Raw genomic sequence first — 24,804 nt, forward strand, 5'->3', positions numbered from 1 at the left:
ATACAAGAATTAATGCGCACAATGCAGTACCCGCCACAGTGTTCGTTCTTCAGCATTTATATGAAACTGCATTTTTTTTGCTAGCTCTGAAGAAGCACGCACTTTATAGAGATAGAGTTTTGCAGTAGCACAATAATCTTTGTATGTTCTGTTTTAACAAAGTCTTACAAAAATATGAAGTGGAAAAAACAACTCGCGCGCCCATTCGACGGTGCTTTTTTCGTTGTGGTTGTATGTATAGTCCGCGTGCTTCATTGAAGGACGCATGCTGTTTAATGAACGTAGCGTAATCATGAATTCAGACGTGACAACAGATTTTTCTTGTATTACGTAAGATGTTCACAATTGCTCGAGACAACAACCACCACATAGCGACGAATATGGTCTCTACAGATAATTTCGGCTTTGATCTACGAGGTCGAGTTCAAATTAAGCCGATATGACCCGAACTAAGATGGTGAAAATGAAAAGACGCGAATTACTTAGCCCTAAATTGTGCTGTTTCTATCAGCAAGTAATGTACGTACATGAACCACATGCTAATGTGCAAACCTATGTATACGTTAGCCTTGCGTTGTAATCCCAAATCATTATTTGTCGTTCCAAAACTGAGGTATTTAATTTCTCTCAGCCAGATCTATAAAATGTAATGAAAATTCTGTCCCTACCCTTAAACTTGAGCAGTAATTGGGTCCCACGTCATCATACCTTGCCGATGTACCGACGCTAGCTTTCCTATAGGCTAATAATGCAGAACATGTGAATGTTTCTTTTAAGGGCAAAGCTCCTTGTAGGGTGTGGGTCGTTCTCTCCTCTTTAAAAGTATGTTTGTTGCAGTAGCCACTTCTAGTTAGTTTTAAGATTGCTGATTAGATGGCGTTGTGTGTACATGGCCTTGCAAATATTATCGTTAGATGGCGTTAGTAGTTTTTGTATAGCTGACTATTAAAGAAGATAGATGGCGCTGTTATAATGATAAATATACAGCATATCCACGGAGCGAATGATGATCAGTGGGGCGAAGCGTCCGTCCATCCATCGGTCTCTATGTCACACACACACACACACACACACACACACACACACACACACACACACACACACACACACACACACACACACACACACACACACACACACACACACACACACACACACACACACACACACACACACACACACACACACACACACACGCACACACGCACACACGCACACACGCACACACGCACACACGCACACACACACACACACACACACACACACACACACACACACACACACACACACGCGCGCGCGCGCGCGCGCGCGCGCGCGCGGACGGACGGACGGACGGACGGACGCTTCAAGCCACTCATCGTTGTTCACTCCGTGTATATGCCGTGATTTGTTTTTTTGTTTTTTTCAAATTTCCTCAGCTGGGCAAGAAGGCTTGGCCTCCCAGTCCTGTCGTGTGTAGCCAGCCTATTCGCCTCATGTACGAGATATTTTTAAGAAAAAGAAAAAAAGAAGTGGCATTGGAGCTTGACCTTTAATAACATAGGGAGAAAGAATCCTTAGCAAAGAAAAACATCTACAAAAGGCACTCATATTTTGCAATGCGAATTTGTATTGCTCTTCTTGGGAGGACTGCAGCGGTGAACACCGAGCGCCCTCTCCAACAGGACTTCTGTAAACTTTTGGGGAGTGCCCTGATATGTTGGCTGGAGCTATCGCAGATTCCCAGTATTTATGTGATTATCGTGGTTCATAACGGCACAGACGTTTATCACTCATGAACAGACAAATACATGTACCTAAAGGCAAAAATAAATGAGAAAAGAGAATATAACAACAAAGAACACTGGTTTATGGCTGCCATATGAACGTCGTTATCGATCGCTCGTTGATAAGCTTCTGAACGCTGCCGGTTCCGGACACTTCTTTGATCTTCAGTGTGACCTTGTCATCGAGTCTGAAAAATTCGAAAGGAACAGTAATTAATAATGTATCGACACCCTGGCCTTAGAAATCACCGTGGCCTTGGAGGTCTTATAAGGTACTCTTGTAGTACTATCTATACTTGGGACAGCAACAGTTGCTGTTCCGCCACTATAGAAATGACGGTAACGTAGTTTACGGATATGCCTAAATTTGGGGTTCAAAAGGCTTTGTAACTTTACCAATTGACTCCTTCAGACAAGTCATTGAGTGTGAATTCAACGTTTCGCAATGATTAGGCATGTGCGCGGAGCTATATTTATATTGCTTCATGAATTCAGGAAACTAGAAATTTCAAAGCTCGTTTTTTCATGAACTAACAGACAGTGATGCCAAGGAAGGTATAGTGGACGTTATTAGCAGCAATTGTTATGTTAATGAGAAGACCGTAGACGAAAAGATAAATTGCCGCTGGCAGGGGCCGAACGTGCGTGCATACACATACATACCCAATAAAGCGGTAGGAGGGATAATCGGTGCTGTTTAGCTCAGCTCAGCAACGGACGTGTTATTCGAAGGTCACTGATTCGGTCCCTGCCGGGGCAAGCTATCTTTTTGTCCCCATTTCTCTTTTTCACATTTACACTACTATTACTAGTAATAGCACACTTGTTTGTTAGTTCTCATTCATTATGCGCACGTTTCAGAATACGCGCAGTTAGCGTTGTGCATTCAGGTATGAAAAGTTGCTTCAAAGCCAGGGCCAATTATAGAGGCAAAGCATAATGAATAAAGCAAAAAAAGAGGGTGTAACTGAAAGAAGAAAGGTGAGACAAATTATTGTGTTAACCACCATTTTGTATATCACAGAGCTGAAGTCATTTCCAGAAAGTTCTCGCAGGGAACAATATTTGGCTTGTCAGTCCAACAACAGTTGTGTCTGACTTCTAGCATAACCAGTGGCTGATTGATTGACTGATTTGTGGGGTTTAACGTCCCAAAACCACCATATGATTATGAGAGACACCGTAGTGGAGGACTCCGGAAATTGCGACCACCTGGGGTTCTTTAACGTGCACCCAAATCTGAGCACACGGGCCTACGACATTTCCGCCTCCATCGGTAATCAGTGGCTGCGACCACAAATTGGTCTGGGTGGTAATGGCTTGATTTATATCAGTTATTGCAGCAAAGCGAACTATACTAGCTAATCTACAATTCTCGCAATAGCGCCATGAGTCCCCCTTCCCCCCAAAAAAATGGAGTCGGATTTTATGTATCCACTATATAGTTATTTGATCTTCATAAATGAGGGCGATAAGTTTACTGGTAGCTTCTCTGCACAGCAGTGCGATCAAAGTGAGACAAGTATCTCGTTTTACCTGTATACTGAAATTACAAATATTCCATACAATATAGCTTGTTCATAATAAAAATACTTATTTAATCAAGTATCAATCGTCAATTGAGTGGTAAATATTCTGTCTATCTGCATTTTATTGATTTAACTGCGTATGTTGTTTAGCGACTTTGTGTTGATCTATTGTTGTTTCAATAGTACTATTCGGAGATATCACAACTCAAACGCAACACGGACTGCAAATGACTTGACGAAAAGTGTGGTATGAGTGCCCACCGGTTAAGGACGATCACAACCAGTGATGAATCAGGCGTTTTAAATGCAGCATATTCCAACTTAGTAGAATTCGTGTTGGTCACGGGCTCAGGACCCGGCTGCTGCAGTTGCGAGTCAATCCTAACGGTGCCCCTCGGAAGTGCTTTGCTGCGAAGAGAAGAAATGGCTTGGAAGACTTCTGCTAGACATGTCACTGCAAATACTCGAACCCGGCTGTAAATACAGCTATTCAATTTGTATTTGAGATCTGCTTTTACGAAAGCCATTGACATAAATTATTAATTAATTAATTAATTAATTAATTAATTAATTCATGATTAGTTAGCGATTAATAGTTCATTCATTATACCTCTCAAGACTCACCTTCTTCCAACTCATCAGCAAAAGAACACAGATGACGCTCGAGTATGATCTTCAAGAGTAGAACGCGATAGCGTAACCGGGCCCCATTCGTATCACCTTTTCATTTATTAGCCAGTACTATAGTGTACTAGAACCCATATTCTAGTACACTATACCAGTACTCGCTTCCCGGAGGACGCTTCAACCGGGTCGCGAGAAAAGGAACTCTTGCAGTTTCTAGCTGTCCCAGAATGCCTACTGCTTCGAGGTGCCCCCTGCATCACAATTCACAATTATGCAAATTAGCAAAAACTCCACTGCGTGTCTCTAAGGCATTATAGCTACTCTGTTGACGATATCACTGACTACACAATGAAGGCTAAGCCCTTTATGATTTGTGGGAAGCTTTGGACCACCCACTCATTGTGCGGCTCAGATGCAGTGACGCCTGATGTGACCTTGTACTTTGCCACACAAATTTACGTGTGTTTATGCGACTCTTTGAACTACGTTACTTTTGTATAGTATGTTTTTTTTCACAACAGTTTTATACACTTTCGTGGTTTTGTCATAGGATGCCATACAGAAGCCTTGGAATCTGTTCGGGATTGTAGCCATGGTTTTTATTTGCGTTTTTTCACAATCTTTTGCTCACCGACAACGCCATTTTCTGCTCACAACCAACCACGCCGACGCCAACAGTGTAATTTCCGAGAAGCGACCTCTTCAACGCTATCGGGTTAAAATAGACTTACCTAAAGTGGGCAAGTGCGTAGTACATTGGCTGCTTGTAGAACTCTTGAGCTGATGCATTGACAATGATAGGCGAGTCGACGAAGTTGCTGACCCAGTTGGGACCACCGTCTGTGTCAAGGGCTAGGTTCCAGTCAGTCCATCCACTGACCCAATGATTGAAATCCTGTCGGAGGAGTAAGAGGTTAAAGAAGTCGAAGTATTTCTGCTAAATCAAATAAGGCAGTACTGCAGTTTATCAACCTCTACCTTGCTTAAGTGAAAATACTGCGCATTGTGAGGAGGGCCAATTTTTTTTTGTCTGCTTGAAGGGAAAGACTAATGCGGTAAATATACGATAGAACTCGCGCACTGTGTTATTTATTTGGGTTCATTCAGAAAAGTGACAATGCTGACATTTCAGTGGTTTGTGCTGCAACCTTTTATCATAATATCCTGCACTTCATAGCACATTTAATATATGTGAGAGTGACACTAGCATGTGACAATTGTTTTTTGTCTATGAAAACTTTTTCATCAATAGCATTGGAAACTTACGAGGTCACACGTAGATAGATGAATCGCAACCGCTTTACTCACTTGATATACAAGAAATCCATAAGTGCACTTTACGTACTTCAGCTGTTCATCACTCTGCTCGCTAAAACTCGGAGATGTTTCAAGCGTATACACAAAAGTAAGGAAGTTCTCGAATTCACTTGGACTTAAACTCACCAAAACACTATTCATCCGGACTCACTCAATTTCAGACTCCCGGCTCGATCTGAGTCTGAGTGAGTCCGAGTGAGTTGATTCATCAGTTCGTTAGCACAGAATTAGATTCTCCGACCGTAGTGGAATATCTCGAGTTGAGGAGAATCTTCTTTGCCGCCTGTGGCTTGGAGTGCCCTTAACAGACGTATACTCCTATCTCATTGGAATGACCAGCTCTTCTACGTGCACTTACTGCAGCTGCGAAGAAACCGTCGTGCACCTTCTATGTGAGCGAACCCATTTCAACAGACCAAGACAAGAACTTACTGCAGCTCTGGATAGACTAGATGATTGGCCTTTGTCGGAACAAAGGATTCTGGGTCATTGGCCGAGCCCATCCTCAGCCCAGAAGGCTTTGAAAGCTTTGCTACGCTTTGCGGACAACTGGCTTCAGAGACAGACTTAGTGTATTATTCTCTTTGATGTTGTATTTCCTCTGTCGCTATTTTTGTGTGTTTTCTCTCTCTCTCTTCGCAACATTTTTTCTATCATCTTTTATTCCCCTCACCCCCTTTCCCCAGCACAGGGTTGCCAGCCGGTCGAAAAACTGGCTAACCTCGCTGTCCTTCCGCTTAATCTTTCCTCCCCTCCTCTTCAACCATAGTGGCAATGCTCTATATGAGAGGGGGGGCGGAGTTTGTCGTTGCGACCCCTCCCTATTATGTCAATGTATGGAGCTCATTTTACGCCCTCCCCCCCCCTGGCCCCCCTCCCCCCATGCACACGCCTATGCTCGGTAACCTCAAGCCTGAACGCACGTTATGCGGCATAAAATCCCAATTTTCGAAGTACTTGTGGACCGTTATTTTGCAGCTTCTATTTTTTTAAAACAATTTATGGACGATATGATAACCAATGACACGACTTTACGTGTTAAACTGTTTGTTTTTCCACCTACCGCCTATGTTTTTCTTTCACTTTCGTGAAAAATGAGAGAATTTCACAGCGTTCATCACCATTTCCGTCGGTTACAATTTTCGCAATTGTTTTTTTTTTTGGGGGGGGGGGGAGTTTATAATTAATCATTGATATTTGACTACCACTACGAGAACTCACTCACCTGGAGAATGTCTGCGGCGTACAACTCGGCTCGTTCCCAACTTCCAAGCAGGACTTTTTCCTCTAGCTTTTTGAAACCAGTGCACGCTTCGGTGCCAAGAATAAATTTGTTCGGGAAGCTGTCGTGCACCTCATCCAGCACATGAGGGTCGGTAATATTGTCCGTGTACCAGTGAACAGCGACTCCACTCACGTACTTGGCCGCGTCGGGGTCGCCGAGCACCTGCGCAGTAGAGTTGATGTATTTTGCTGCAGTTGCTTCGCCGTCTGAAACTCCAACAACACATCGGGAAATCAAACAAAAAAGAAAAAAACAGTCTTTCCTTGAAAAAACCCTTAGTAGAATTTGCCTTCTCGTTTCTTGCAAGGTGTGGGGAACATTTGTGACAAACATTTGTGGCTGATATCTGCATGTGCTATATGCAGGATTTGCTTCTAATGACAGAACCTTGGAGACGCGTCCTCCAGGTCTTAGCCCTTCCCCGCAACATGTCCAAAGAAAACCACAGTGGTCGCCGCCAGGCGCGCGCGGAAACGTTGCAGCGACACTTTGGTCAAGAGGAACACGTGTGCTACGTGAACGTTACAGGCCCGCATCATGGGGGGTGGTATACGGCCGCAGTCATACACAACACAAACACCGTAAACGGGCTCACTTTCAAAGCCTACAGCGCAACACACGCGGAGGAGATTGCCATCGCTCTGGCTCTCACCTATCCCTCTTCTAAACATATCATCACCGACTCACGAGGGGCCTGTCGGAACTATCAGCTAGGGTGGGCTTCGTCGCTTGCTCAGCGCATACTGGAACCTAGCTGCCGATACGTTAATCCAACTCCGTGAAATCTGGTTTGGGCACCCGGTCACCAAGGACTCAGGGGTAACGAACAGGCCGATCAGGCCGCCCGCGCACTCTCTTCCCGGGCTATCTCCCTGTCTTTGGAAGCCTACTCCCAATCAGACAACACGGCCCTTGCATTCAAAGATATTACCAATTACAAAGAGGAGCACCGGTGCTATCCAGACCCTTGTAAGGGACTGCATCACTCTGACGAGCGCCTCCTTTTAAAACCGTTTACCAATACTGTACTGTGCCCAGCGGTGCTAAAACATTTCAATTCATCCTTTGATGGCACGTGCCAGTTCTGTGGTGAGGTGGGACACCTTCCACATTGTTTGGGCGTGTCAGTCTAATCCATCTATCCCCCCATCCCCAACCCCACGAGAGAGGACTGGGAGGCGGCCCTGCTCGGCTGTCAAGACCTGAAGGCCCAAGAGGCTCTGGTTCAACGGTCGCGGGCGGCGTTGCTTGCCAATGGAGCTCCGGAATAGGATTTGCCACCTAGTGCTGCGAGGGTAGGAGGCCAATAAGGCCCCAACCCAATCACCTCTCTGTAACCATTTAATGGTTATTAAATGTTTCACCACCACCACCACCACCCCTCCCCTCCCCCCGAGTGAAACAAACCAGAAAGTCAAGAAATTATCTTAAGTTTGCTTTTGTCAAATCTGAATTATCGTGCTTAAAGTGTCAGCGTGGGGCTGGAGCTATATATACGTTATTTACTTTGCTTTAGAGGTGAGTATATTGTAATTCAGCTTGTATCATTACTATATCCACCAGTCTGGATCCAGTATAAATTCAGGCGTATATGTATTTAGTTCACGCAAGTATATAATTCTTGATAAATGTTGCTCTGATGTGACCCTTATGTTCCATGCTTCTGTGAGTCAACCTGATCATGCTTCCTACATATTTTAACGTTGCAGAGTTTCTTTTTGTTCTGGCATGGTTAGTTGAAGTCAATTTATTTGAATGCTAGAATTCAACTTCTGCATGTTTCTATCAGGACTCTTACTTTTAGCTATGAAGCTTTATGAAGTTTACGCAGACCTGAACAATATGTGGTATCCCTGGCTGTACTCCGTGAACAGGACGAAAATATACAGGACGGGCTGCTACGTTTATATATTTATCTGAATTCAAAGCACTAGCTAACTTAAGATGGCTTAACCTACATGCACGACTGCTACATGTTAAAAAATGCGCTAGAGTGAGGTTATTTTTGCAGTAGTCGTCATCGTTGTTGTAATATTACAAGCGAATTTCGTGCCCCCCTCCCGTAGCACGCCTTTTCGTCTGCGAATATAGAATAGCTCGTTCATGCTCTTGCACAGCGCGCGGTTCGTAAAAACAGCGGCAGGCAATGAACATGTAAGAGGTTTCGGGACGGTATAATACAAACCACGTTTGCCCAGTGAGGAAGGACTAGGCGACTGTCATCGAGAATCATGAGCTGCAGCTTGTCCACGCCATAACCAGCTTCGGCCAACGCAGGTCCCAGATCAAGTTTCACGAAGTCACGCTGGCTCTTCGCGCTGAAGCCCAGGGTCTGCCAGCGGAAGCCCGGTACGAAGCCGGTAGTCGGTTCGTTCTGAGTCGTCAGACCCCAGATAGGAACTCCATGCCGCTCGTACTCCTGCACGAATCTGGAATAACACGAAATTGTACGAAATTGGGATAACTTGGAAATCGCGCAAGGACATGATCAATTTCAGGGTCATGATAAATACTTTAGAACTATGAAACGTACCGTTCAAACTTTTTCGAGGAGGCAGTGTGAGGCATGTACGAGTAACAGCGGAGCTCTGAAAGCCGGACGTAAGGTGCAATCTGTCAACTTGAACAACCAGTTGGCGGGTTGGGCAAACCCCATAGTACAGAGTACAGGCATTTATGATAACTATATGAATGCGTTGCCGCTGTGAGAATGAGGAGTGATGAAAGGGTGAGGAGGAGGAAGAAAGAAAGAGGTATAGAGGACACTTCACTTTATGTTTACTGATTAGAAACTAGGTGCGCCGTCAAAATGTGACGTCATGCCTAATGGAGCAGAAACTTCATGGTGTCGCCACGGTATTTTCGTTTTCTCGCTTGCCAAGCATGTTCTCTTCGCAAGCACTGTGTTTTGGCACCATGTAAGAACAATTTCCACAGTGTCATGCTGACACTGTGGAATCAGGGCGTCGATGAAGCATATTGTCACGTCACTCCAGGGGGTGTCGACAAGGTTTATTGACGTCTGAGCAACAGGGCTCTAACCAAGCGCGTCAGTTGGGCTTGTTTGCCAGAGCGGGGGCCCACGTGCACTTCTTTCTTCTCTGTGATGTGAGCCTTCACCTTGGCATACGACCCACTACTAGAAGTAGGTGGCAATATTCCTCCTCAACAACAAAAAAAAAGAGCATCGTCCCGATGCTGTAAAGTTATTGAAAAAAAAACCCCAAAACAAAGTAGTTTAAACAATGAAAAAGTGCACCAATTATCAAATGTTAGACGCGATAAGTTCACCAATGATGAGGCGATTGTCGGAGCACGAATAAAAAAAAACACAGGAAAAGTGGTCGTTTAGAAACGCGCAAAATAAGGCTTCATGCGCACCACGTGAACCATGTCAGAGGTCGGTTGTTTTCGTTGTACCCATCGTGACGACGCAGCGTCCGGAACCACTTCGTAGTTTACGTCGCTCACGCGGCGTAATACTTTATACGGACCGAAGTATCTGCTGAGCAACTTTTCGGAAAGGCCACGGCGTCGAACAGGGGTCCAAACCCAAACTTGGTCTCCCGGACTGTAAGATACGTCATTGTGACGCATATTGTAACGTCGTGCATCGACATGTTGCTGCTGGCCAATGTGTAGCCGGGCGAGCTGGCGAGTTTCCTCGGCACGCTCTGCAAATTCTTCTGCGTCAGTTGTTAATTGATCGGCGTCTTCACAAAGAAGCATCGCATCCAGTATCGTCTGAACTTCGCGGCCGTAGAGAAGTCGAAACGGTGTAAATCGGGTTGTTTCTTGAACGGCGGTGTTATAAGCGAACGTCACATAAGGCAAAATGCGATCCCATGTTTTGTGTTTCGATGTCGATGTACATGGAGATCATGTTTGTGACTGTCTTATTTAGTCGCTCGGTTAAGCCGTTGCTCTGCGGATGGTAAGCAGTCGTCGTTCGATGCCTAGTGTTACTTAGTCGAAAAACTTCATCAATAAGCTGTGCAGTGAACGCTGTTTCTCTGTCGGTTATCACTGTAGATGGAGCACCATGGCGCAGAACAATGTGGCACATGAAAAACTGTGCTACCTCAGAAGCCGTGGCTCGTGATATCGCCTGTGTCTCAGCATAGCGGGTCAAATAGTCAGTTGCAACAGTGACCCATTTGTTGCCGTCGGACGAAAAAGGAAATGGGCCGAGAATGTCCATGCCGACTTGGTCAAATAGCTTGTGGGGTGGATCAATTGGCTGAAGTAATCCAGCCGGCTTGCTTGGTGGCGACTTTCGATGCTGGCATTCACGACAGCTTTTAACGTACTGCTTCACGCTTGCCGAAAGTCCGGGCCAGTAGTACACCTCACTTACTCTGGCGAGCGTTCGCGAGTAACCTAGATGACCAGATGTGAGCTCGTCATGACACGCGGAGAGAACTTCGTCCCGCATGTCCTTCGGAACGACGAGGAGGTAAGCGCGGCTCGTAGAACGGGCGTTTCTTTTTGTACAGGACATTATCTCGGAGGCAGAAAGACGTCACGACGCGAGATAGATGGCGAGGTATAACGGCGCTATGACCCTCCAGATAGTCGATGAGCGGTCGAATCTCTTAATCCTCTCGCTGGCCTCTGCTCAAGTCAGATGAGCTAAGGGCGCCCAGCCAGGAAACCGTTATCGTCCTCTTCTTCTTGATTGACTAAAGGTGCACGCGACAGCGTATCAGCGTCTTCATGCTTCCGTCCAGACTTATATACGATGGTCACATCAAATTCCTGTAGACGCAAGCTCCATCGGGCCAGTCGTCCAGAGGGATCACGAATGTTTACCAACCGGCAGAGGGCATGGTGGTCCGTCACCACTTTAAATGGACGACCATAGAGGTACGGGCGAAACTTGGTGATCGCCCACACTACTGCGAGACACTCTCTGTGGTCGTGTAATTCACCTCGGTACGGGACAGTGAGCGGCTGGCATAGGCTATGACTCGTTCTTTGCCGTGTTGATGCTGGACGAGCACTGCGCTGAGGCCGATGTTACTGGCATCAGTGTGCACCTCTGTGTCAGCATCATCGTCAAAATGCGCAAGAACAGGGGCTGACTGCATCCGCTGTCGTAGCTCGGCAAAAGCAGCCTGTTGCTCAGTAGCCCATACAAACGGTGTGTCGTCGCGTGTAAGGCGAGTCAAGGGTTCCGCTATCTTCGAAAACCCTCTAATAAATCGTCCATAGTAGGCGCACAAGCCTAGAAAGCGCCGAACAGTTTTTTTGTCGTTTATCGGGGTCGGGTCGGACTCCTTTGGCGTTGACTACATGGCCAAGGAATTTGAGCTCTTCATAACCAAAGTGACACTTCTGCGGTTTGAGTGTAAGATCTGCTGATTGAATAGCCTGTAGCACACTCCTGAGGCGGTGAAGATGTTGCTGGAAGGTTTCAGAAAAAACGACAACATCATCAAGGTATACGAGACAAGTTTGCCACTTCAGACCAGTAAGCACAGTGTCCATCATTCGCTGGAAGATTGTGCGCGCTGAGCACAAACCAAAAGGAAGGACTCGAAATTCATACAGGCCATCAGGGGTCACAAATGCCGTTTTCTCGCGGTCTCGCTCGTCAACCTTAATCTGCCAGTACCCGCTTTTTAAATCCAAAGAGGAAAACTAGTGGGCGCGGCGTAATCTGTCTAACGAGTCGTCGATGCGTGGCAGCGGGTACACGTCCTTTTTAGTCACGCTGTTCAGCTTCCGGTAATCGACGCAAAAACGTAGCGTTCCGTCTTTCTTCTTGACTAGGACGACCGGAGAGGACCACGCACTGTTGGAAGGCTCGATGATGCTGTCGTCAAGCATTTCTCGAACTTGCGTACGAATGGCTTCTCGTTCCTTCGCTGACACACGGTAAGGCTGTTGGTGTACTGGGCGGGCATCGTCGTAAGTGATGATTCTGTGCCTAGTGATCGAAGTCTGGCGCACCTTAGAGGAAGCAGCGAAGCATGACTTGAATTCAAGCAAGAGTTTTCGCAGTGCTGTCTGGTTTTCTGGTGTGAGGTTAGAATTAATATCGATATTGTTTAGAGACGTATCGGCGGCCTCCACTGCGTCCGACGAGAAGCAGATGGGAACGGTTCCTAATTCATCTACAAACGCTAACGAAGTGCCACGGAAAACGTGTCAGTATTCGTTGCTGAAATTTGTAACGAACAGTTGAGATCGGCCATCACGTAGCTGTATGATACTCCTAGCCACACAAACACCTTGAGTCAGCAGGTGTTCAAAATTACTTTCTGCAATCGCTTCACCATTTCGCAATCCACAGCATGTGACGTCGACAATAACACTGGCTCTTGGAGGAAGCGTTATACTTTCAGCAGAAACACGAAGAACATGGGTACGTTGTTGGTCGTCCTGCTTGTCGATTGCTCGGTCGGCTGAGAAGGTGATGCGATTCTCTTGAAGATCAATGACAGCTCCATACTCCTGCAGGAAGTCAACACCAAGAATAACGTCGCGTGAACATTCACGGAGCACAAGAAAACTTCTTACAAAAGTATAACCGCAGACCCGAACTCTACTCGTGCAGGTTCCAAGCGGAGAGACGGTGTGGCCACCAGCCGTTCGAATCACGGAGCCATGCCAGGGCGTGATTACCTTCTTTAGTAGTCTGGTCATTTTCCCGCTTAGTATCGAATAGTCAGCCCCGGTATCAACTAAAGCACCTACTGCATAGCCGTCTATCAGCACCGGTATATCCAGAGAAAGCCGCACATATCGCTCAGTCGAATCTACACCCTTTACTGTTAGCGTCGATCGGAGGTCTTCAGCACGTCGACTGCCAGCGACCTCGCCTCCAAGGGTCGCTTGCGTTAGTTTTCCCGGCGGGGACTGGAGGACCGTGCGCCAGCATGGCGCTGTGGCGAAGATGAAAAGCGCCTCGGCGACGGTGAGCGCGACTGCCGTCCAGAAGGCGGTGGCATGCGCTGTTGAGCCAGGTAGTCCTCAATGTCCGGGGGTCGCTGGCCATAGCGAGGAGGCGCTGAATATACTGAAAATCCGCGCAGCCCGAGGCGCCGGTATGGACACTGGCGGTACAAATGGTCCGCTTCACCACAGTGGAAGCACAAAGGTCGGCGATCAGGAGTGCGCCAAACATCAGATTTCCGAGGCGAAGCACGTCTGTCGTCAAGGTAGTGTGCTGGTTGTTCCGCAAGATGCACAGGGCTGGCGTAAACGATGGGTGGGGGCGTGCGTGTGTTCTCGTAGTACCGTAGAGGCTGCGCCGACTGAAGTGAAACCGTAGGAGGTGCCTGAACAAACAGCGGGGAAGAGGAAGCTGGGCGCTTCAAGGCTTCCGCATAGGTCGCACGGTGGTAGTCAGCCGGGGTGGGTGTGGCATTATTCAGACTCACGGGGTCACGAAGGGCATGATGCAGCTCGTCCTTGACGGTGCTTGCAACGGAACTCACCGTAGGTAGTGGTGGTGTGGCAGCCTTTTGCAGCTCCTCGCGTACTATGGAGCGGATAAGGTCGCGCAGACACTCGGTGTTGCTCCCAATAGTCGTGAGAACTTGAGCAGTGGACGTGTTCCCTTGCCGCTCATACAGGGTGGATCGATGCTGAAGCATCTTTTCCATCGTGACAGCTTCGGACAAAAACTCAGCGACCATGTTCGGAGGGCTCCGTACAAGGCCAGCGAAAAGCTCCTCCTTAACTCTCCGCATCAGGTGACGCACCTTCTTTTATTCGGTCATACTCTGATCAGCCCGTCAGAACAGGCGCGTCATATCTTCCACACAGGTCATGACAGTTTCATTGGGCATCTGAATGCGGGCCTGGATCGCTCGCTCCGCTCGTTCGTGGCGATCAGCACTTTTGTAAGTATCCAACAGCCGGCGGCGGAATTCGGTCCACGATGTCCTCTGTTCCTCGTGATTCATGTACCAGGTACGTGCTCCATCCTCCAAATAGAAGTACACACGTCGTAGTTTGGCCGCGTCGTTCCAGTCGTTCAAAGCAGCCACGCGCTCGAAGTCGACCAACCAGTCCTCGACGTCTTCGAGCTCGGTGCCATGAAACGGTGTCAGAACCTGCGGACTTTCGAGGGTGTACCGAGTCACCGGGGGTTTTCCGTACCTGTTAAAGTGGTTTGAACGGACGTGCTCATCATACTGGTGTGAACTGTAGGGTCAGCTTCGGGTGGCAATCCCCTGATCCTGCGGCTTGTCCGATGAACGGGAGTGTTGACTCGCACTACGCTTGTGGTGCCGCTTCCCGGAGGGGTCTGAAACATTCCTGAGGGGCCTACCCCGCACCTCCACCAATTGTCACGTCACTCCAGGGGGTGTCGACAAGGTTTATTGACGTCTGAGCAACAGGGCTCTAACCAAGCGCGTCAGTTGGGCTTGTTTGCCAGAGCGGGGGTGTTGTTGTTGTTGTTGTTGCCCCTTCGCACTGGCACATACCCACTATGGGGGATTGGCCATGAAATCTAGAAGTATCCTATATGAGATATATTAAAAGGTTTATCCTTAATGAAAAAACTAATGATGTAATAGAAAATAATAATTAACTAAAAAGGAATATTAAACTAAACAAATAATTGAAGATTGAATCAAGAAGAGAAAAGGTGAGGTAATACTACAGTGGAAGACAGAAATTTTGAGTAGACCAGACAATCGAGCTTATCTCACCCGGTCACAATCAAATGAATATGCAAATTTCATTCAAAATTAGACAAGTGTCTTCAGAAATATATTTAAGCAGGCATTATTATGACATGCGCTTTGATTCTCGAATGAAATTGCATACAGCATCGAATACGCTCCTGTGGCAATGTCCCAAGCTAAAGGCACCGAAACTTAGAACATTATCTGCAGTTAAATTTAAACCTACTGCTTGAAACGGAACAATTAAAAGTCTTTTCCTAATTAATGAATAGTTTTTACATGTTATAAAGTAATGCTCTATTGTTTCCGTTTCTTCACAGAATGGACACAGGGGGGATATCGCCAGACCAGCTCTGTGCAAGTAAAAGTTTAATGGAGGGACACGACATCGAAATTTGGTTAAAATAACTTCTAACTTTTTAGATTGACTCCACTGAGGTTTCCAGGGGTATGTTAGGTGCTGATAGTCCGTATATTTAGTAATATTTTCCATAATATCCGTATAAATAGCCCATTTTCTATATCTGATCGACACTATGTGTTCCGATTCTGGTAGTACCGAGATCACAGGGCCATCAAGTGTGGCTCGAGATAGTGAATCGGCTATTTCATTCAACCGTATGCCACAGTGTCCCGGGACCACGTGCACTTCTTTCTTCTCTGTGGTGTGAGCCTTCACCTTGGCATACGACCCACTACTAGAAGTAGGTGGCAATATATAAACATCCTGTTCTGTTCTGTTCTGTTTTAACTGTTTTGCTGTGGAGAGGTTGAGGTGCCTATTGCCTCGGCTACTCCATATCACAAAGTTCTGCAGCGAAAAATAAAATAATAATACAGAACGGTACCCAAAAATTAACAATACGGAAAAAAACATAATAGCACACTGAAACCAGTTGAAATATCATGCCAATACACAGTTTTCTTCGCGCAGTTCACACAGTCATAAACTATTTACACGCACATCTTACTATTCTACTGTCAGTATATACATGACCACATTTTATATATACCCATCTCTGGCTGTCTATCATAGGCGCTTGTCCAGTCCGGTCTCCACTAAAAATCTGTCAGGAAGATTATTGCCTTTTTCTGGAGATGCATCTCAGGCCATGGTCCAAGTAGTTTCTTTATTGTGAGGGGCCGTCTGTCCAAACTTGCTAATTTGTTCTTTAATTTTTCTCTTTCATTCGCGTATTTAGCGCACTCTAAAAGAATATGGCGAACATTTTCTTCTGCATGACCACAATGGCATTCCGGTGAGTTGGATCGATGTATCTTGTGCAGGAAGCTGTTTGTGTATGCTACTTCCAATCGAAGACGGTGGATAAATGTCTCTAGGTGTCGTGGGAGGTCTGTAGCTATGGAAAATTTTCTGTGTGGATCAACTTCATAAAGTACCGTTTCCTTTGATTTAGGGCTCTCAAACCACTTCTCCATCGAACAATGGTTAGCTCCTTGCGATATAAAATGTCGAATATCCGCCCCAGACATAGGGATTGCGCAATCCCGTCCTTCCTTCAATGCTCTCTTCGCGAGGCTATCAGCCTCTTCGCTTCCCTTTATTCCAATGTGGCTGGGTATCCATTGGAATACGATGTTGTGACCCTGCGATGAGGCATATTCCACAGTTTCTGCAATATATTGTGCTATTTCACCATTTTTGTAAGGTGATCTCACATTTCTGATCAGGATAAACATCCTGAAAGAAATCTACACAGGATCAACTGTTGCCATTGTGCTTCACAAAGAAAGCAACAGAATACCAATCAAGATGGGTGTAAGGCAGGGGGATACAATCTCCCCAGTGCTATTTACCGCGTGCTTACAGGAGGTTTTCAGAAGCCTAGAATGGGAACAGTTGCGGATAAGAGTTAATGGAACTTAGTAACCTGCGCTCCGCCGATAACATTGCATTGCTGAGTAACTCAGGGGGCGAATCGCAACTCATGATTACGGAGTAAGACAAGGAGAGCATAAAGGTGGGTCTTAAATTTAATCTGCAGAAAATGAAAGTAATGTACAACAACCTCGGAAGAGAGCAGCGCTTCGAGATAGATAATAGTGCACTTCAATTTGTAAAAGGCTGTCTACTTTGGGCAGGTAATAACCGCGGAGCCGAACCACGAGATTGAAGTAACTAAAAGAATAAGAATGGTTTGGAGCACATTTTGCAAGCACTCTCAAATTATGACAGGTAGATTGCCACTATCCCTCAAGAGTAAGGTATATAACAGCTGTATCTTGCCGGTACTTAGCTACGGAGCAGCAACCTGGAGACTTACAAAGAGGGTTCAGCTTAAATTGAGCACGACGCAGCGAGCAATGGAAAGAAAAATGGTAGGTGTAACCTTAAGAGACAAGAAGAGAGCAGAGTGGATTAGGGAACAAACGGGGGTTTATGATATCATAGTTGAAATCAAGAAGAGGAAATGGACATGGGCTGGGCATGTAGCGCGTAGACAGGATAACCACTGGTCATTAAGGGTAACTAACTGGATTCCCAGAGAAGGCAAGTGAGTTAGGGGGAGACAGAAGGTTAGGTGGGTATAGATGAGATTAAGAAGTTTGCGGGTATAAATTGGCAGCAGCAAGAACTTGACCGAGTTAACTGGCGGAACATGGGAGAGACGTTTGTCTTGCAGTGGACGTAGTAAGGCTGATGATGATGATGATGAAGAGCTATTTGCAACTTACGAGAAAAAGTGGTTTGTCCTTTCGTGCACCTTTCATTGTGGGTCTTGACCATCTCATGAATGGTATCACCTGTTATACCACCAGTAAAACAGCACTGTGTCTCTAATGACTGCCATGGACGCCAATCGAAAAAAAATTACATCGTCAAATGTCTGGTGCCTACGACCACAAGTCACGACCACAAAAGGCTATGGTTGATTGACAGTGACCGTACTGGTCACTTTCAGTAAGCGCACAGGCGCCGATTTCAAAGCTCTTGCAAGACCATTTGTAATACCCTTATGAGGTCAATGCGAAAGCAGTGTACCTGACGTAATAGTTTGCCCACGTCTTGTAGTAGGGTCCACCCGGTTCACCAATTAGGAATCCTGGGCCTTCAAGCGTGTTGCTGGTCTTCATCCAAGCGGGGCTGCTCCATGAGCTTCCGAAAAACCACGTGGGCTCGCTTGACAGAGACATTGCCTTCTTTATGTACGGGATCTGCGAATTAAACAAATTACTGGTGGTTCAATTACAAAAATGTTGCTAAGGTGCAGGGTATGTTGATATGCTAATTTGTGATTTGTTGAGTATTGCGTTGAGAAAAGATCAAGTGGTTTTTCTTTCTTCAAATTGGATTATGAGAAGCACGTTTTTCACACCAAAAGCTGGGCATAAGAAACATCATGCTAAATAGAACATGACTGAGGAGCATTAGCATCAAAATAAAGTGTTGAAATCAGTTTCTTTCTGCTTCAGACAAAAAAAAAATTGGGAGACCTCGCGTACAGTGGGAATCGATGATATGCGAAGCACGAATGAGGAGGAGTGATAGGTCACTTCAAAATCAGCGCAACGTTAAGAGGCGGAGGTAAATTATGCCGTACATGACTTCCGTGTCATGATTACCATGTTTTGATGTTTCGTTTGCCTTCGTCATCTAATAACGTCACCTGATACCAACTTTGCTATATATGGAGCTAGTGAAACGGCCGCGAGCGTGCTATGAGCGTATCCTGTAGTCATCTTTTACACGATATCCATATCATGATTATCATATTTGGACGTGTAATTTGCATTCATCGTACATTCACGTCACGTAATACCAAATTTTGTACATGTGGAACTAGTCAAACGGCCGCGAGAACGCCATGAGCGTAGCATGTAGTCATGTTTTACATGAAACGCATATTATGATTATCAGCTTGGACGTGTCACATTCCTTCATCGTCTATTCATTTCCTGTGATACCAAGTTTGGTACATGTGGAGCTAGCGCAATGGCAGTGAGTGCGTCATGAAGGGCCCAATATACTCCGACGCAACGTTGACGCATGCGCAGGCTGGACGCAGCGACGCCATGATAGCAAAACGCGAGCACTCTATAGAGTTGACGCCAGGCGTGACCGGCGTGACCAGCGTCCGTCGCCGCGGCCCGGTGGCAATCGGCGCAAAATGCGACGTGCTGCATTTTACGCCGACGATGTTACTTAGACAGCACTGCGTCTGATTCTTTGCGTGACGGAGGGACGCCGTGTGCGCTAAAACGCGCATGCGTCAAAGCAACGCAGCGCGGTGCGTGCCTGCGAGTGTATGGTATGCAGATCCACAATGAAGGATAGTGGGCAGATCCACTGATCTCTACTAGGGGGGTATCGGCGCCTGGCCTGGCGTGTATTAATGTTCTTACATGACACTCACCTCATTATTCTCATGTTTTCACCAGTCACATACCTTCGTCATCCATTCACGTGCTGTAATACCAAATTTTGGTATATGTGAAGGTAGCGAAACGGGCGCGAGCGTATTATGAGTGTGGTACGTAGTCATGTTGTTACATGACACGCATGTCATGATCATCTTGTTTGGACGTGTCATATACCTATGTCATCCGTTCGCGTCACATAATACCGAATTTGGTACATGTGAAGCTAGCGAAACGGCCGCGAGGTCATCATGAGCGTAGCATGTAATCATGTTTTTACATCACACGCATCTCATGATTATCATGTTTGCACCAGTCACATACCTTCGTCATCCATTCACGTCCCGTAGTACCTAATTTGGTGTATGTGAAGCTATCGAAACGGCCGCGAGCTCATCATGAGCATAGCATGTAGTCATGTTTTTACATAACACGCATCTCATGATTATCACGTTTGCACCAGTCACATACCTCCGTCATCTATTCACGTCCAGTAGTACCGAATTTGGTTCATGAGAAGCTAGCGGAACGGCCGCAAGCGCATCTTGAGCATTTTATCTAGTCATGTTGTTACATATGACACGCATCTCATGGTAATCATGTTTGCACCAGTATCATATCTTCGTCATCTATTCATGTCCCGTAATACCAAATTTGATATAAGTGAAGCTAGCGAAACGGCCGCGAGCGCATCATGAGCGTGACATGTAGTCATGTTGTTACATGACACACATGTCATGATTCTGATGTTACGGTTTGTCACTTGTGTTCGCCATGCAATCATGTCATACCATACCAGTTTTGCAACACCCCATGTGTACGAAACCAGCGCAAGAGCTGCGGGACCATAAAATGTAAATCATGACATTCATGACATACATGTCATGATTTACATGTTATGACTAGTCAAATATGTTTTTCATACAGTCATGTTATGCCATACCAAGTTTGGTATCAATACCATTATGAAAACGGCCAGGAGAGCTAAAAGTCGTAGGCGGATAGATAGATAGATAGATAGATAGATAGATAGATAGATAGATAGATAGATAGATAGATAGATAGATAGATAGATAGATAGATCCAAGTCGCCGAAGTTCGCCAAGAAATGCTACGCATTTTAAACAAAGGAAGATGCAGATTACACAGCTAGATATCGTATTATTCATTAAGAAGGACTGCTATACCTTGAGGTCGAAATCTTCAGGAGCGAGTGTGAAATTGGTCAGCTCGAAGTCGCCAGGGGAGTCATCATACGTGTATTTTCGTGTAGAAAAGTCGCAGCTGGACATTGGAATCCTTCCGATGTTGTAGTCAATTCCTGCAAGGAGGCACCGTGTTTAGTAGTGTGGAAATGTGTCCCTGGTGACTTATGTCATTTTTTATTGTAGGATTGATCTCACACTGGCTGCTTACCACGTGTCAAGAAATGTGTCCAAAATCCTCAAAAACTAGAGATATGCGATATTTCTTTGATGACTTAACAATAAGTTCTTCTGTAGCCGCAGGCACATTAGGATGGCTAAGAACATCATATGGTACAGTAATTAAGAATGTCAAATTAACTACTTATTTATGGGAGTTAGGTGATTATGTCGAATGATAAAGTTTAAGTCGTTCATGCGAAGAACCATTTGCAGCTTTAATGTTTTGAAAAAGCAGCCGATGGACGAGCGCAACAGCTATTTGCTTCAGGAACGCCCAGAATAATTGAGCGTCGTTATATCAGCAATGAACCAACTTTGTTGTGCATGCTTAGATTCAGGTGCATGTTAAATAGCCTCAGGTGCTCGAAATTTTCAAAGCCTTCTACTGCGTCGCCCTTCATAATTATATCGTGGTTTTGGGAAGTGGAACTCCAACAAATATTAGACTTCATTGCCGGAGGGAGGGGAGAGGGTCAGACTACGCTTGTAACTATAGCAAGCATGTCACACACACGCGAATGAACGCCAAAGAACTACGCCTCTAAAATTGTTGTCTTGATCGGTGACATCATTGTAGTAGTCTGCTTGTTGCGTCCATCCGTGCTTCACCTTCGGTTTCGGCGTTGAATTTTTTTTGAATTTATTACGTCACAATAGGGAGTTTTCGAATAGGAGCCCAAACGTTTAGGGTTCCAAAGCCCTTTGCGTATGCATGATTCGGGTCAAGCAGGAGTGAAGAGTTTTAGAATAGGGACCGCGGTGCTCTGGACACTCGCCCAATTCTCAGTCTCTCCATACTGACCGAGGGCCGCCACGTTTGTCTGACGCAAAGCTTGTGGGGCAGGCTTGAGGCTCCCTCGCTGAATTAGAGAACTAGAGTACCCAACCCATGCGCAGCAGCCTCCACCCTATTTATTTGGGGCCCCGAACTTTTGGGACCTCTCTTAGAAAACTCCCTAACAATTACAAGCGCCCGCTTTTTCTACACCCCAAAGCTGTGATTGGTTTTGCGCATGAAGAATTTCAGTTGTCATAATTAACATAATCACCTATTTTACTAAAAAAACATTTCATTTATCTACCGTTTCTAATTACCGTCTAAAGTGATGCGTTAGCCATGTTAAGATGCCTGTTGCTACAGAAGTAAACGTAAAAGAATCGAAGATTTATCGAATGTCACAGTTTTTTTTTAGTATTCTAAACGCATTTCTCGAAACTTCTGCTATAGCGGTGTTGATTACAATGACACGTGGTAGCCGAGTACTAGATGTTGTTTTCCTGTCAGGCCGGTAATGTTTCAGATAGGCATTGAAGCGTCTGAGGAGTTAAATAGCTTTCAACAAATTCGGCGCGTTGCTCTATTCCCGCCTTTGTATCTTTCACGTGCATGAGAAGGGTGTGTCAATAATTAATAAGGATTAAAGGCGCCTTACGCGCTGGAACTACAGCCGCTGGATACAAGACACATATCATGAATAGACAAACCACGATGTCATGATGTGATATAGTTACACTGCCTCATAACACCGCAGGGATTGTGTCGGGCAACAAAAGGGCATAATATTACGTGCAAAATAATCTCTTGCGAGCAAGACCATTTCTGTTATTCCGCTTACATAGTGCACTAAATATAAGTGTAGTTGATGTTACCTTCTTTTGTGTAGTAGGACTTCAAAATATCTTCTTGCATGTTGGTCGGAAGAGATTTCACATTTATCCCTGTGGCATCGGTGAACGCTCCTCCAAACCCAAGAACTTTCTGGTATTCCTTTGACGAGTCGATCAGAAGCAGGAGAGAGGAGTTGTTCTGGTTGTCTGTGGAGCAATTGTGCACCGGATAAATTACGATGTCTATTACGCCAGAATGTGAAATGTCTCTCCGCAAAGAATCGACTTGATAAGTGGCAAGGGCTCTTTTCGTTTCCTCGTCAAGAAGATATAAAATTTGCATGCCATTGACTGCCTTAACATCCCTAATAGCATATACATATTCAGTACGGCAGTAAGTAGATATCACTTCTACCTTAACATCCGTATTAGCATCTTCATAATAAATACGACCGTGAAAAGATAGTACTTGAATTCGCGTTAGAGACATTTTTCGCCAGAACATAAGCATGCACTTTAAAGGAGCAAATAGTGTGTAATGAGTTGAGACTGACCTTCGTCCGGTGCCCTGCCAAGAAGTATGGCAGTCTTGGCGAACCTTAGGCCGGTTTTCGTGCTTTCAAATGCAACTGCTGATCTGCTGTGCAATGGTCCGATATCACCGATGTAGTCGCAGTACGTCACATTGCATACACACACGAAGCTGCCCTGGCCATAGTCTCTCGGCTGACATTCAGCTGCGGCAGCTATGAGGAGGAATGCGTAATAACTGTGCATTTGCGCTGTTCAATCTATCAGTGTTCCCAGAAAAGTGGGTAATGCAGCAAAGTGTACTGTTCTGCTTATGAAAAAGAATGATTGTACTTAACGTAAGACTGGTGACCCCGAGGGAATGATGCGTGGCCTAAGTTGAGTGGCTGACCCAAGGTCTGTACTGCAATCATCATCATCAGCCTGACTACGCTCACTGCATGGCAAAGGCCTCGCGCATAATCCGCTAATCAGCCCGGTCTTGTGCTTTCTTCTGCCTTGTTATATTTGCAAATTTTTAAATCTCATTTGCTCACCTAACTTTCTGTTTCCACTTCGTGCATTTGCCTTCTCTGGGAATCCGGTCGGTTACACTTAATGACCAGCGGTTATCCTGCCTACGTGCTACGTGCTGTCCTATGTCCCTTTGTTCTTGTTTTGAACTATGATATTCTTAACCCCAGTTTGTTCTCTGACCCACTCTGCTCTCTTCTTGTCTCTTAAGGTTACACCCATCACTTTCTTTTCAATTGCTCGCTGCGTCATCCTCCATGCAGGTGGAACCCTCTTCGTAAGCTTCCAGGTTTCTGCTTCGTAGGTAAGTACCGGCAAGATACAGCTGTTCTATACCTTCCTGCCTGCAATAGCAGTCACTAATGTAGGTATATCTGGTTCACCACTCTAAACAACTCTTGAATATAACCAGAGTATAACCTGAAGAGTATTATACTCACCTGATATAAAGGCCACAAATGCAGCTGTGGCAGTGAACGAAAAATGCCTCTTCATGACGCTCTACTTTCAAAAGCAGTCTTGAACACCCTAACACGAGATTCACATTGCAAAGCTTCGTTTTAACGGTTTCCTTTCTTATCAGACGCACTGTAGAAGTGACACGCGTGCAATGATAGCTCGAAAAGGTGTTGACAGAGGTTACTTATACACAGAAGCGAAAGAGGCGGCTGAGTCGAGCATCCGTTCAGCGAAAACAACAAGACGATGCCCCATCTGATTGTACCTTGCAGCGAGCGCAGGAGAAACAGCCTCACGACTGAGGTCTGGTTGTTTGTTTGCATAGTGTTTGTGCAAGGTCAGAAACCAACAGCGCTTTAGACAGGAGAGTAAGAGGATCACGGAAAAGGCGCTCAGCTGTAAGGAAAGCAACTATTTGTTGCGCATGAGAGCCGGTTAAGCCGTTTTAGTGGCGATATTTCCCGTTCCTAACACACGCGAATTTGATAAGCTTAATAAGCACGTGAACCTAATACACCTCAACAGTTTTGTAAGCCTGTTTAAGTGCAGTAATATCATAAGTAATACATGCTAATTCCTCAGTTAATCCGGCTAAGATACCTTCCTCGCAAAGGTATGAGTGTTAAAAATTGTGAATATTAGTTTCCAGGGTGGCCTGTCTAGACCCAGACGTTCTCGGACGCCTACGCTACGTGGCAGGCCTGAATACCACTTTGG

The 24,804-nt window shown here is 45.7% G+C and overlaps 1 protein-coding gene and 1 long non-coding RNA gene across 4 annotated transcripts in view; one reads left to right on the forward strand and one right to left on the reverse strand.

Moving 5' to 3' along the window:
• LOC142810692 (uncharacterized) overlaps positions 1 to 24,804 on the forward strand; it is a 272,930-nt gene that overhangs the window by 72,329 nt on the left and 175,797 nt on the right. For both annotated transcript variants that reach the window (XR_012894670.1, XR_012894669.1), the window contains exon 2: positions 23,892 to 23,932. This is a non-coding gene — a long non-coding RNA (uncharacterized LOC142810692). The remainder of the gene's footprint in view (positions 1 to 23,891; positions 23,933 to 24,804) is intronic.
• Positions 1,829 to 24,270, reverse strand: LOC119159566 (lysosomal acid glucosylceramidase). 2 transcript variants are annotated; one of them, XM_037412369.2, is made up of 10 exons: positions 24,069 to 24,270; positions 23,139 to 23,330; positions 22,627 to 22,791; positions 20,737 to 20,870; positions 18,174 to 18,346; positions 8,710 to 8,953; positions 6,465 to 6,686; positions 4,654 to 4,817; positions 3,557 to 3,703; positions 1,829 to 1,954 (listed from the first exon to the last, which is right to left on the reverse strand). In XM_037412369.2, the coding sequence occupies exons 1-10, from the start codon at positions 24,121 to 24,123 to the stop codon at positions 1,849 to 1,851; spliced, it is 1,602 nt and encodes a 533-aa protein (XP_037268266.2). In that variant the 5' UTR covers positions 24,124 to 24,270; the 3' UTR covers positions 1,829 to 1,848. The 2 variants fall into 2 exon arrangements, with proteins under 2 accessions (XP_037268266.2, XP_075747630.1); XM_075891515.1 differs by having other exon boundaries at positions 23,139 to 23,972; positions 24,069 to 24,212.

This window comes from Rhipicephalus microplus, chromosome 1 (genome assembly GCF_043290135.1).
Source record: "Rhipicephalus microplus isolate Deutch F79 chromosome 1, USDA_Rmic, whole genome shotgun sequence".
In the NCBI taxonomy this organism is placed as follows: domain Eukaryota; kingdom Metazoa; phylum Arthropoda; class Arachnida; order Ixodida; family Ixodidae; genus Rhipicephalus; species Rhipicephalus microplus.

What these genes read in the sequence shown, in the direction of transcription:
- LOC119159566 (XM_037412369.2), bottom strand. Translation starts at nt 24,123, where the DNA reads ATGAAGAGGCATTTTTCGTTCACTGCCACAGCTGCATTTGTGGCCTTT. An exon ending in ATTTGTGGCCTTTATATCAG is followed by an intron (nt 23,331 to 24,068) that starts GTGAGTATAATA and finishes TCCTCCTCATAG; the next exon opens with CTGCCGCAGCTGAATGTCAG. An exon ending in TGGGCAAACTATTACGTCAG is followed by an intron (nt 8,954 to 18,173) that starts GTACACTGCTTT and finishes GTGTTATTCCAG; the next exon opens with ATTCGTGCAGGAGTACGAGC.